The sequence below is a fragment of the Poecilia reticulata genome, linkage group LG23, assembly GCF_000633615.1.
Source record: "Poecilia reticulata strain Guanapo linkage group LG23, Guppy_female_1.0+MT, whole genome shotgun sequence".
NCBI classification, from domain to species: domain Eukaryota; kingdom Metazoa; phylum Chordata; class Actinopteri; order Cyprinodontiformes; family Poeciliidae; genus Poecilia; species Poecilia reticulata.
The window spans coordinates 13,606,776-13,619,024 of record NC_024353.1 but is presented as its reverse complement, the minus strand read 5'-3'; the positions used below and the strand labels follow the sequence as shown (position 1 = coordinate 13,619,024).

Genomic DNA, 12,249 nt, shown 5'->3' with positions numbered 1-12,249 from the left:
GTGTGTGTGTGTGTGTGTGTGCGTGGTTGTGTGTCCTGTCTGTTTCTGTGTTGACCTGCGACAGACTGGCAACCTGTCCTGGGTGTACCCCAGCAACCCTCCTGACACTAGGGACAAGGGATGAATGTAAAGAAAACAAAACTTATGTCACCCTGACTTAAGGAGACGGCATGGTCAGCAGGCGACATGAATGCAGATGTGGCTGGTCTATGGGGGAGACAGATGACGGAGTGGGAGGAGAGGCAGCTGGAGAGGTGCTTCTTGGTCTTTTCTTCTTCTGAAAAGACTGAGAGGATGGGACAACAGGAGGAGAAACAAGAACAAGATCAAGCACTATCGCAGTATCTTCCTGGTTCTCTGGTATCATCATTGGATACTCTTCAAGAAGCATCCCAGGCTGCTCCTGACATATGGTCTTTGTCTGTTCAAAGATCAGGTTCTCAGCTCTTTACTTCTCTTCATCTGGCTTGCAACAGCAATAAATAACATAGACAGGAGGAAAGAAATTTGCCTGTACTGATGCAAGTAAATTTTTAATTCAAGTAAATGACCTAGTTGCAATCAGTGTATTCAGACAGGGTTCATAAACAAAACTTTAAAGATCATCACAGCCTAGGGGCACTGATGTTTTTAGAAACCCTCCAATTTTACAAAGTGGCAACAACAAGCATGACTATAAACACTATTATGTGACTCTATCATGACTAATTAAATGTATTAAGCATAGGTGCAGTCTACAGATACAATTACCTGTAGACTGGTAATTGTACCGAGAGGCTAATTTAGCTAGCTTCCACCGTATATTTTCCGGCAAAAAAAAATTTTACAAACGTGTCTTCAACCATTTGCCTCGCAATCCTACTGCCATTAAGTCCTAAAACTACCATCAGTAACTTTATATCGTAACACTTTGGAGTTATTTTTGGTTTTAGAGTACAAAAACATTTTGACAGATGCAGGTTTCTACTCACCGGAGTGTAAGTGTCGCATATGATGACGTCAGCTTATTCTTCTTCTTGGGTTTTTGTGGGATCCATCCTTATTTTTATTATTTTAATAAAAAATATTAAAACGCTTACAGAACAGTTTGCATACAATCACAAAAGAAAATACATCTTAAGTTTTCTTAAATTTATTTGGTGTAAATCATTGATATCATACTCAAAAATAGTTGGTAAATTAAAAAGGGGGCTTTTAAATCAAGCTAAACAACAACCACAACAAAAACCCTCCGGTTTTATATTTTACTGAGTTATTTTTAAATACTGAATTAAAGTCTTATGACCGATACATCTGACATGTATTTGTAGTAAATATTCTTAATATCCTGTTCAAACTAGCACATAAATTGTAAATAAAGGTTTTTAAAAAAATAGAATAGACTCGTCATCTTATTCGTTCCTAGATCGCCAGTTTTGGACGCTTAGGGAGCGGTACAGCATTCAATGAGAGAACCCTTCTCCTCAATTATTGACGCGAAGATGGTACCCGATGTGTCAACATGTGACGCTGAGGGAACCTGCCCAAGCGTCAACATATGACGAGTCGGGAGTGAGAATGTGTTGGCGCACACACATTTAAAATTTTGCCCCCTCAGAGGTAGTCCTGGCCCCCCCCTTCCCCCCCCAACTTTAAAAGTCTAGCTCCGCCACTGGACGCGCCCCACTTTGCCATCACTTCGTGCAGAGGATCACGTTACATTGCTTAGCTAATCAGTGCTGTGGAGGACCACTGATTGAAGGAGTTCAACTCTCAGCATGGATTTGAACTTGTGTCTTTAATTACTTCAGCAAAACTCACCGTTTTTACCAAATTCTGTAGCTTTCGGTGTGCTTCAAAATCTGCTCCTTAGTCGCATCTTTTCAGGATTGCTACTGCCTCTAGTGGCCCACGCCACTAGAGGCAGTGGCGTGGGCCACTGCCTCTAGTGGTAACTACTAATATAATTAGTAGTTACCACAACTAATTATATTAGTTGTGGTAACACAACTAATATAATTACATTACTATATCAGAATACCGCAAAATTTGTATTATTTCTTAGTAATTTTTCATTATCTTAAGAATATCTTAAGAGTAACAAGTATTCTGACATGTTACTATTTACAATCCAATAATCAGATTAAAGTTATGCAGAGTATAATGACCGTCATTCCAGGATGAACACTCACTTTAGAATTTGCCTCACAACTAGCAAGCTGCATACTCTGGTCCATTTTCTTTCACCCTTGTCCCTCAGTGGGGTCGGGAGGGTTGCTGGTGCCCATCTCCAGCTAACGTTCCAGGCGAGAGGCGGGGTACACCCTGGACAGGTCGCCAGTCTGTCGCAGGGCAACACAGAGACACACAGGACAAACAACCATGCACACACACTCTCACACCTAGGGACAATTTAGAGAGGCCTGACAGTCATGTTTTTGGACTGTGGGAGGAAACCGGAGTACCCGGAGAAAACCCACGCATGCACAAGGAGAACATGATTCCCGACCCCAGGCCGGGAATCGAACCCAGAACCTTCTTGCTGCAAGGCAACAGCTCTACCAACTGCGCCACTGTGCAGATCTGATATATTTTATTGGTCAAAAGACATTTGATTATTGGTCAAAATGCACTGATATAAATTGACTGCCAATTGAACTGGTTGTGCCTCTTTCTAAAACCAAAGTAGAAAACAGCTCATAAAATAGGACTCGACAGTTTTAAACTCAATATTGTCAATTATTGTTGTTGGTCAATTTTTGTTGACCAACAACAAAAATTGTTGTTGGTCAAACATTTTTTGTTGTTTGACCAACAAAAATAAAGTCTAAAAAACAAGTTTTGTTCTTCTTGAACAACTCTCTACATCAGTGCAACAGTTTGATCTACAACATAAATAAAAATGATACTTCTCATGTCTAACAGACACCTTAGCTCCTCACTGATAACTCAGTCTCACTTTTCAGCCCTGAATTCAGTAACTTACCAAACATGAGCCATAAAAACACTGAGGCAAAAAACCTAAATGTTTTTTTTCTCCTGTCATTTTCAGCCACAAACATTTAACTGACAGAAACACTGCCTCCCTCCCTGTTTCTGTCTCTGCCTCCCTCTGACTCTCTGAAGCCTGATGCTCCTGCATGGATTCATGGATTTACAACAGACACTACAGTAATGTACAGTGTCAGAATGTGAACTAAATATAAAAAGTATGTTTTTATCATACAGAATGAGAATTTAAACAACTTAATTTTCAGATGTATACATTGTTATACATCTCAACTCTATTTACTGTGTAGCAAAATCTTTCACAAATTTATTTTTAAACCTCTCCTCAAGCACTTTTTTTATTGTCTCCTAACCATTACCCTTATAGTGTGGAAATAATGAAAAAAATATTGAAATGTTGAAAGAAATCAACCTGACATCAGTCTCCACCTGTTTTCCTTTTTGGTTCTATTATAATTAATATGATTTTTATATCTTCACACTCTGAAACTCCACCTGGCTCTCCTATGTCTTCCCTGACCTGCTCCTCTCATAACAAAATAGTTTAGTTTATTTAAAAATTAAAAACAGTTAATACATATTTCAATAAACTAAATGAAGACCTCACCAGAGCTTCTTCACCTTTCTTCAACATAATTCTAGCACTGCTGTTTTCCTAAATATTTAAATAATATTATTTAGATATTTAGCTTAAATACATGTTGAGTGGTCAACTATGATAAGTTGTTGCTCACTTTGAATAATTTAAAGGATTATTTTGCTGCTGTTTTGCTACTGATGAAATAAAACATTGTGACTAGACTAGCTAACTTTTAAATAAAGTTAGCTGTAAAATTTTGGACATGTGACTATTCCAGAATTAAAACTGCTTAACCAAAAAGATTTAGTTCTATATATGAAAGTAAACTGACAACAAGATGTTATAAACGAGCGATATTCATGGCAAAATTCCTGACAGATCATTACCTCATTCAAACGGAATTTCTAACTCCGTCTGCTGATACTCTGAGCCTTCAGAGGGGGGAGAGGGAGGAAGCGCTCTGCTGAATGCGCTGTTGTGCGCCCTCAAAATAAAAGCATGCGAGTGGAAGATTTTAAAATTCTTCGCAACTGCTGTGAAATTATTGGGGGGGACGAATATGGCTCTCTCCAATATTGGGGGGGACATGTCCCCCTCGTCCCCCCGCTTCCTACGCCTATGCCTAAACGAGATCTTAAAGTGGTTCCAGTTTCTCTCGATGGCCAACCTGTTGAAACTCTGCCAAATTTTAAATACCTTGGGTCGTTCCTGAACAGTCAGCTCAACTTTGCTGAAAACACTGACTATATTTTGAAGAACTGTTCTCAGAGACTCTACCTTTAAGAAGACTTTGTGATCTTGGTGTGACCCAACTTGACTCTAGTTGGGTCACCCTTATGTCTTGAATTTGGGGGGAAAAAAATCATATTTTATTTATCACTACAGAAGGGTTCAGTGAATGCCAGGGTTTAAAGAGCTCCGGCCAGGGGCCGGATTTCCGGCTTTTGACCAAACGGTCCGCCTCAACCAAACTGCAGTCTCCGGGCTTAACCCTTCTAGACAGGAACGTGTCGGCGGCAACACATCTAAATTAGCAGTACCCTAATTCCGCCACACGTAGCGCTATCTAAAAAATTCCAATGGTTTCTGAAAGGGGAGACGTTGCACTTTCCAGCAAATATCGGGTTAATACGGCAACTTCACAGCTGCAGCTGCAGAGAGCGTAATTAATCCGGGGGGCACTCGTTTAATAGTTGGTAAATTGCGAAAATAACTTGCTGGATATTGAAAGTTCCGGTTGTTATCATCTCACAGGACATTTACAGAACTACTTACAAATAAATTAAGGAAGATTTATTTAGTCAGACGTTTGAAACTTAGGCATAAAGAGCTCTGTCTGGGGGCCAGACTTTCAAGCAAAGCGATCATTGGACCAAACGGCCCGCCTCAACTAAACTGTAGATAAGTAGCTTCACCACATCAGGTCAGCGTTACACCGGCTGATGACGTTGCTGTGATTCACTTTGTCTGGTGTCTGATTATATTTTATGTTTTATTGAGGATTTTTGTACATATTTTTTGGCACTTCTGTGATCATGTCAAAGCAGCAATTTATATTAAAAAGTGTTTTATTGTCCGTCTGGATGCTGCCCGCTTCCATGGAAGGACAACAGAAAATCGCTCTTATAAACACATGTAATTACTAAAATTACAATACCCTCACTTTGTATCCCTCTGAAAAATGAACCCATTTAAATAAAGAAATCCCTCCATGGGTGAAACCACGATAGAGAGCGTTCATTTTATAGCGTTAACACCGGTGCTGTAAGTGGTCCGGTATGAAACGGGTATGATAGAACAACACAGCACTTTTAAATTTCAATAATCAGAATACAGAAATTGTTTCCGTTGTTTTAAAAGGTTTATGTCAGTCTGCCTTTTCCCCATCGATACGCCCTGCACCTTAGGAGGTAAAAAAAAAACCAAGGCGCACATTGTGCAAAACTCTGAATCAGGAGAAGCTGGACATAAAACGAAGCGACGAACTAGATGTGAATTATGGCATAAAAACAGAATCCGACGCTGAACAGTGAAAAATCAACACATGATGTGAAAACATATGATACTCTGATGTCCCATTCTCCTGAAGGCAGCACAGAGCTGCACCACCAGAAACAGAAACAGTGATGAGAAGAAGAGCTATGATTAATGTAGTTACAGTTCTATCCATGTTTTAATGTTGCAGAGTTCAGTCATTTTGCAAATAGTTCAGTTTAAACTGGCATGTTGAACATCTTTTATCTGCTCATTTTGTGGAATATTGAACTAGAAAATGGCAAAGAACAAGAATATATTTTCCATTCTGATTGGCTGCTGTTGGCCTACAAATTTTAAGTTGAATGTTCATTAAATTTTTCATAGACACTTGTAAAAATAATTTCTAATCCCATGTCTTTTTTGTTCTCTGGGAAATTATCTTGATGATAAATACAGAAGCAAGCATAAAAATCAAAACATATACAATAGTGAGTAATATTAATAATAAAATAATAGTCACTGCAAAGTAGCCTACAAATTCTTTGTTGGGGGGCGGTGAGGGACCTGGATAAAGGCTAGAGGGGCACTGGCCCAAAAAAGGTTGAGAAACACTGATTTCGTTGGTAATGTTGCACGTTTTAAATTACTTGCTAAAACATTGACTGAAAGGACTCTTATTTAATATTGAGGAATTCTTGCCTGTAAGGCTAACCTTTAGGGCACAGACATTTTACATTTTGTTTTGAGTTGAAATGTACTGAAGTCTTATTTAAGTTTGAGTGTTTARCTTGTTAATTGTATTGTTAGAAGCAATTGTTCACTATTCAAAGACACCTTTTATTAAACTGTGGCAATAGCAACGCTATAGTAAATTTCTATCATAACTAAGTTTCAGGCTCAGGATTTTTTTTTACTTTAAGCCCTGGAATGCGCATATGAAACTGGTGAGTTCGGTACCTCAAAAAAGGCTTTAGTAAAAGTAGGGAATTAATGTTTTCAGATGTGAAAATGTTTTCAGATAAATCAAGTACAACAACCCATACTGCAAATTACTGCAAAATTCCGTCTTTTCACCATTCTGCTGGTTTGAAAGCACTTTGAATTGCCTTCTTGCTGAAAATGTGCTATATAAATAAAATTACCTTACCTTACCTTTTAGAGTAAACAAGCAGAAAAAAATGATATTTAGTCAGGTGGTGGTCAGTTAGTCAGCTGCTGCTAGTCCCCAACTCTAAGTTTTACAGCAGCAAAGCACTGATGCTTCCTTAATAAAATGGTTTGTGATCCTTTAAAATTTCCTGCCAAACTTATTTTAAGCAAAAGGAAAATTCAAAAGCTGAGTAGCAGTGCTTTGCACAGTGCTTTGCAAAAACTCCAGTCAGGCATCAGCTATGAATAGAAGGGCTTCTGGGATGGTGCAACTATGAATATAACTTAGAAATAATGAGAGCATAACTTTGTAAAATGTCTGTGTGCCTTGATGGTGGCGATAGGGCCCATCAATACCATCAAGATTACGATGGTATTGATCGTAATCAATACCATCATATTTTTATAATAATAAAAATATGCATTGTTTATTATTATGTAGTCTTTTATTATTTATTTATTACTATGTAGTCTTTTCACATTAATGACACTGACTTTCCTCTCCTTCCTTTTAGTACATGGACAAGGCGACTGAGGGCAACACCATGGTATGACTGTTTGGACCCAGTTCCACCGCAGCAGCTTTTCTAACCCTGTTCCTTCTGATCCTGAATGAGAGCGAATGGTCAGACTCTCCTTTCCTCCAGACAAACACTGCTTCCTTTTTGTAATGTCACCGGCCGATACCACCAATCTCTGGCACCTCAGCTCTGAATCACTGATGTGTCAAGTATGGATTCATTAATGTTATCATAAATCCTATCAATCCTTCCTCTGAGTGATTCGTTTGAGAATGCTGGAAGTATAAATTATCAGCCTTATTGATCATCAAAAGCATACCAGATGCGTTCATACAGGAGTTAGTCCTCAGCTTGCCAAATTTGATTTTTGTGCCACAGCATTAGGCTCATATGAATAAGTATTCTTTCTTTTTTGCAGTAATTCTATTATGTCACTATTTCTGCCTTTAAGCTGTCTGATTTGTTTCATGTTATGGTTGACAGATACTGCTTAAGGATAAATTATTTTTTAAAAAGATGAGTGTACCAATTTATTTTACTTAGTTTTGTTCATTCCAAACCTGTGTCAAATTGGGTTTTCCAACCAGGTGGTGTGGCTTAGTCAAATGCTAAAAGTGCTAAAAGCTTGAGGTCACGGGTGCATCTAAAAATATTAGAATATGGTGAAAAATGTTTAATATTTTGTAACTCATTTTAGAGAGTGAATCCATTTCAGGCACACTGAATAAAAATACTTATTCCCCTCTCTCTGAAGTAAAACCAGACCAAACATCTTTTGTTTGTTAGAATTACAAAAATTATTTGCCTAAAAGCCACTGTAATGACAGAATATGTCAGAGATTAATTTAATAATGTATTCTAATCAGAAGTTTACATTCTTTTCCTCAGTATTTGCTAGCACTCCCTTTGAACTGCCTTGGTCAAACATTTTGGGTTTCCTTCCTCAAGCTTTTCCCAAGTTCAATCCACTCCTCCTGACAGAGGAGTGGAACTTGGTCAGTCAACGTTATCATTAACTTTTTTGACAGTCAGTGTTGCTGACTGTTAACAACAAATGTTGATAACATTTGTTGTTAATGTATGTATGTTCTCATACATACAATATGGTGTATGTGTGTGTGTGTGTACGCAGTTAAAAAACTGCAAGAATTTGCATTTTGCACTATTGGATCTTAAGAAGGTTCTAAGTCGAGCTTCACAATGTGAAAAGAAGAAATCAGCGTAAGAGACAAAAACTTTTGAGCGGGGAATTAATTGAAAACTGCATTTACACTCACTCAAACATATTTTTTTCAGGTTTTCAAAAGTTTAAGACCGTAGCTCGAAAAACCCCCAAAACAGAAATCAAAGTGTCAAAAAAAAGGACTCCGTAATGCAGAGGTTCCCAAACTTATATATATCAGTGATATATGTATATATATCACAGATCACTGCCACCTGGATTGGCTGTTAATTTTTTTGCTTTAGGTATAAATGATACCATGTTATCTGGCAATAAATTAAACTAATTTAAACATAATAGACATATTTAATACTTATCTAAAATATTTTGTTTTTAAGTTGCATGCTGCAGCTTTAAGCAGACGTTCGGTTTGAGAGTTCACTGCCTGGTGGAGGTTGAGCGGCGCTCCGTCTGTGAAATATTACTACCAGTATTGCGTAGCAGCAGTCCAAGAACGAGAGCAGATCCCAGCATCTTACATTGTCGGCTCCAGGGCTGTGCCCCTGCACCTTTGGAGTGGCGGAGGCTCAAAGTTAAAAAGGGGCACATTGAACAAGATCTTCAAACACCGTACAACATAGCAACAACCCATTTTAATCAAGAATCTAATATTTAATTGGATCATACTCCATCATTGTCATCATGTGGGGCAATGCAAAGCAAATAAAGTACTTTTCCCCAACAGGCATAGAGTTGCTGTTTCTTTCTGCTGTCAAACCTGAAGGGCTGTGTTGATCTGAGACTGTAGCTGTTAAGCAGACCATAGGAGAAACGTTTGCTGGTTATGAAGTATGTTATGAAATAAACAAATGTTATGCTATTTTACTAAATAAGCCCTACTACTTCTGTTTAACCTCTAACAACTCGGCTGGAGACAGCTTTAAAGATAAAAAAAAAAGTTCAGACAGGTTAACTACATAATTTTTTTATGTTAACACAGATCTAGAATTGTAAGACTGAGTTATCAAGGAAAAGAAAACTGAGTAGATGATGGTAGGGCCCCCAGACTTTCAGAAATGGTTGAATTGTAGCACAGACCATAGATCTAAACCAGCATTAATTTATTGAAAATTACAATGCTATTAAATTTTCTTTAATGCATTCAACAGAGAAAAAACAATAGGATTTGTTAGGAAGTTTACTTTGTAAAAATTTAAAGAGTCATCTTGATAAGTTTGATTGTTGTTTTTACTATAGCTACTATGGTGTAATCTTTGTATTTGAGCTGGGTTTGTTCACAAATGCATCACAGCAAATAGTAAAAAAAAAAGAAAAAAAAAGCAGTGATTGATTTTAAATTTGGCCAATTAATCTGGGCTCACTATCATATCACTAAATCTATATTTAAAAACAGTTAGTGATGCTGAGATTCTTTGGATTTAATCAAAATGTCCCCAAAGCATCAGCGACCTGGCATAGGAGCCATTGGGGGATTTCTGGTAGATTCCAGAGTTACGCATCGCAGCAGCTGTACATGCAGGGCCGGACCAAGGTAATATGGGGCCTTAGACAGAACCCTCCTGCCCCCCCAAAACCCTTCTACTAAGAACCTCAGCATCACTAACATGTTTAAATATAGAGAAGGTGAAGTCTGTGAGAGGGAGACCCGGTTTATTGGCCGAGTTTAATTGATTATTACTGATTATTGGTTGTTTGCTGTGATGTATTGGTGAACAAACCCCACTCAAACACAAAGATTACACCATATTGTAGCCATGGTAAGACAACAATCAAACTATCAAGATGATTCTTTAAATTTTTACAAAGTAAACTTTCCTAATTAAATCCTAAATGTAATTTTTTTTTCTCAGGTGAATGCATTAAATAAAAGTCAATAACACAGTCATTCTCTATAAATGAATGCTACAGGTTTAGATCTACGGTCTGTGTTACAATTAAACCATTTCTAGCAGGGCCGTGCAGAGGCCACTAAAGGGGCAGGTGCTCAAAAACAAAAAAAGGGCACTTCATTCTAGGACAGAATATTAACAAAGCCACACAGCTTTCAGAGTTTAATAAGCAATGAAAAATTACAAAATTGTGAGATATACAATCAAAGCTAAGGGAAATCTCTATACAGAGCATACAACTATGCATATGTAAGATATTTTATTAGTAATTTCTTTCTGCAGGTCTATTTTGTTATAGGAAAGTATTGCAATATTCAAACCCGCAATTTAGCAAGGTATGTAAATCAGAGCTAGACCACCAGACATATTTTGAATTTACAGAATTACACTATTTAGAATATAAACAAGGGCACAATGCAACCTTTTAGTGGACTGTAATCTATAAACAAAGAGCTGCCTGTTTGCTGCAGTGGAGATGAAGATGGTCTGTTCAGGAAAGCAGAGCTGCATCAAACTTTAACGTGGAACTGGAGAAAAAAGAAAAAAACAAAAGCAAAAATTGAATTGTTAATGCATGTCATCATGAGAAAAGCCTACTGTTTTGCTTAAAAAAAACTTTTTTAAACATTTAAATCACACATTTGTCTCATGAAGTAAATTTTTTTTGCAAAACAAACTTATTTGTGCATCTCAAAGTTTTGCTTGTGATTCTCACATGACGTCGTGGGCAGGGCCCAAAATTGCAACAAAAGATTTCTGATGTGTGAAAATAAGAGTTTATGTTTTGCAAACTTTTATGTTCACAAGACAAAAATTTGCTATTTAATTTTAAAAAGTTTTTTAAACAAAACGATTTATTAAAAAAAAAAGAAATCATTAGAATTCCAAAAGTTTTGATTACAATTTTATTTTACTTAACTGAGGTTAGTTTTTTTACCCCCCCATCGAATAATTGGGAGAAAAAAAATTTAACTGCATGCTCTGCGAACCTTAAATTTACCTTTAAATTCTCTTACAATACATGACATATTTCCCCAGTAACAATTAGGAGTAAATCATTTGTAGGGAGCTCCAAAAATATTATACAGCTCAACTCAACCCAACTTAAAGTTTGGGTTGAGTTTTTTCCCCTTCATTAATGACACACTTTTATTACATACATTATATCTATCATGGTAATTCACGGTGAGTTATTTTTAATTCTAAATTAATATCCTTGTTGGAGTTTTATTTAAGTGTTATTCTCATTCAGATACATTTACGTAACGCTAGAATAAATGCAATGTACATTATGCAGCAAGGAAATTAGAAGATCGGACATATATCCATTATGGAGATGATCAGTTTTGGACGGGCGATGTGCCTCGTATTGCATAAGCGATACTGAAGTGAAGAATGACTGATTTCATTAACGGTACAGGGAAGAAGCTTTTTAGTTATTTTGCTTTGCTGGCAAAGTCGTTAGCTAGCAGCTAATGGCACAACAACAGTCTAATGTCTGTATGATAGAAATACTGAATGGATAGATAAGAACAGTTTCTCCTCACCTGGCTGTCTCCTCCCGCTCASYAGTTCTTCAGAGAAAGGCAGACGCAGAGGCCTGTCAGTGTCTGTTGTATTTCATTACCTCTGCTTAAACCGCGACTCCGAGCTGAAGCAGAAACGATACAACGTTTTCCGTCATCCGTCATCACCAAAACCGTTTTTTTTTATTCACCAAAAACTGTTCTGTAATCTGGAACGTTCGCTACGTTGAGTATCTCACTGAGCGAGAGGCAACTGCGTCATGCGTCACGGGCAAAAGGTAACAAGGTAACCGGAGGGCTTACTATGTTGTATAAAAATAATAAATAAATAAATAATAATTTTAGTACATGTTATGTGTCAGAAGAGGGCTTAGAACAGGGGTGCCCAAACTTTTTGTGATCAAGATCTACTTTTTCTCTCACCAGCTGCCTGAGA

General features: G+C 37.4%; 1 protein-coding gene across 2 annotated transcripts in view; it reads left to right on the top strand.

The window, feature by feature from the left end:
• LOC103459552 (vesicle transport protein GOT1B-like) overlaps window positions 1-7,960 on the top strand; it is a 25,233-nt gene extending 17,273 nt beyond the window's left edge. For both annotated transcript variants that reach the window (XM_008401197.2, XM_008401199.2), the window contains one exon: window positions 7,210-7,960. In XM_008401197.2, the coding sequence (XP_008399419.1) occupies window positions 7,210-7,248 (39 nt within the window). In that variant the 3' untranslated portion in view covers window positions 7,249-7,960. The remainder of the gene's footprint in view (window positions 1-7,209) is intronic.
• The last annotated feature ends 4,289 nt before the right edge of the window (window positions 7,961-12,249 follow it).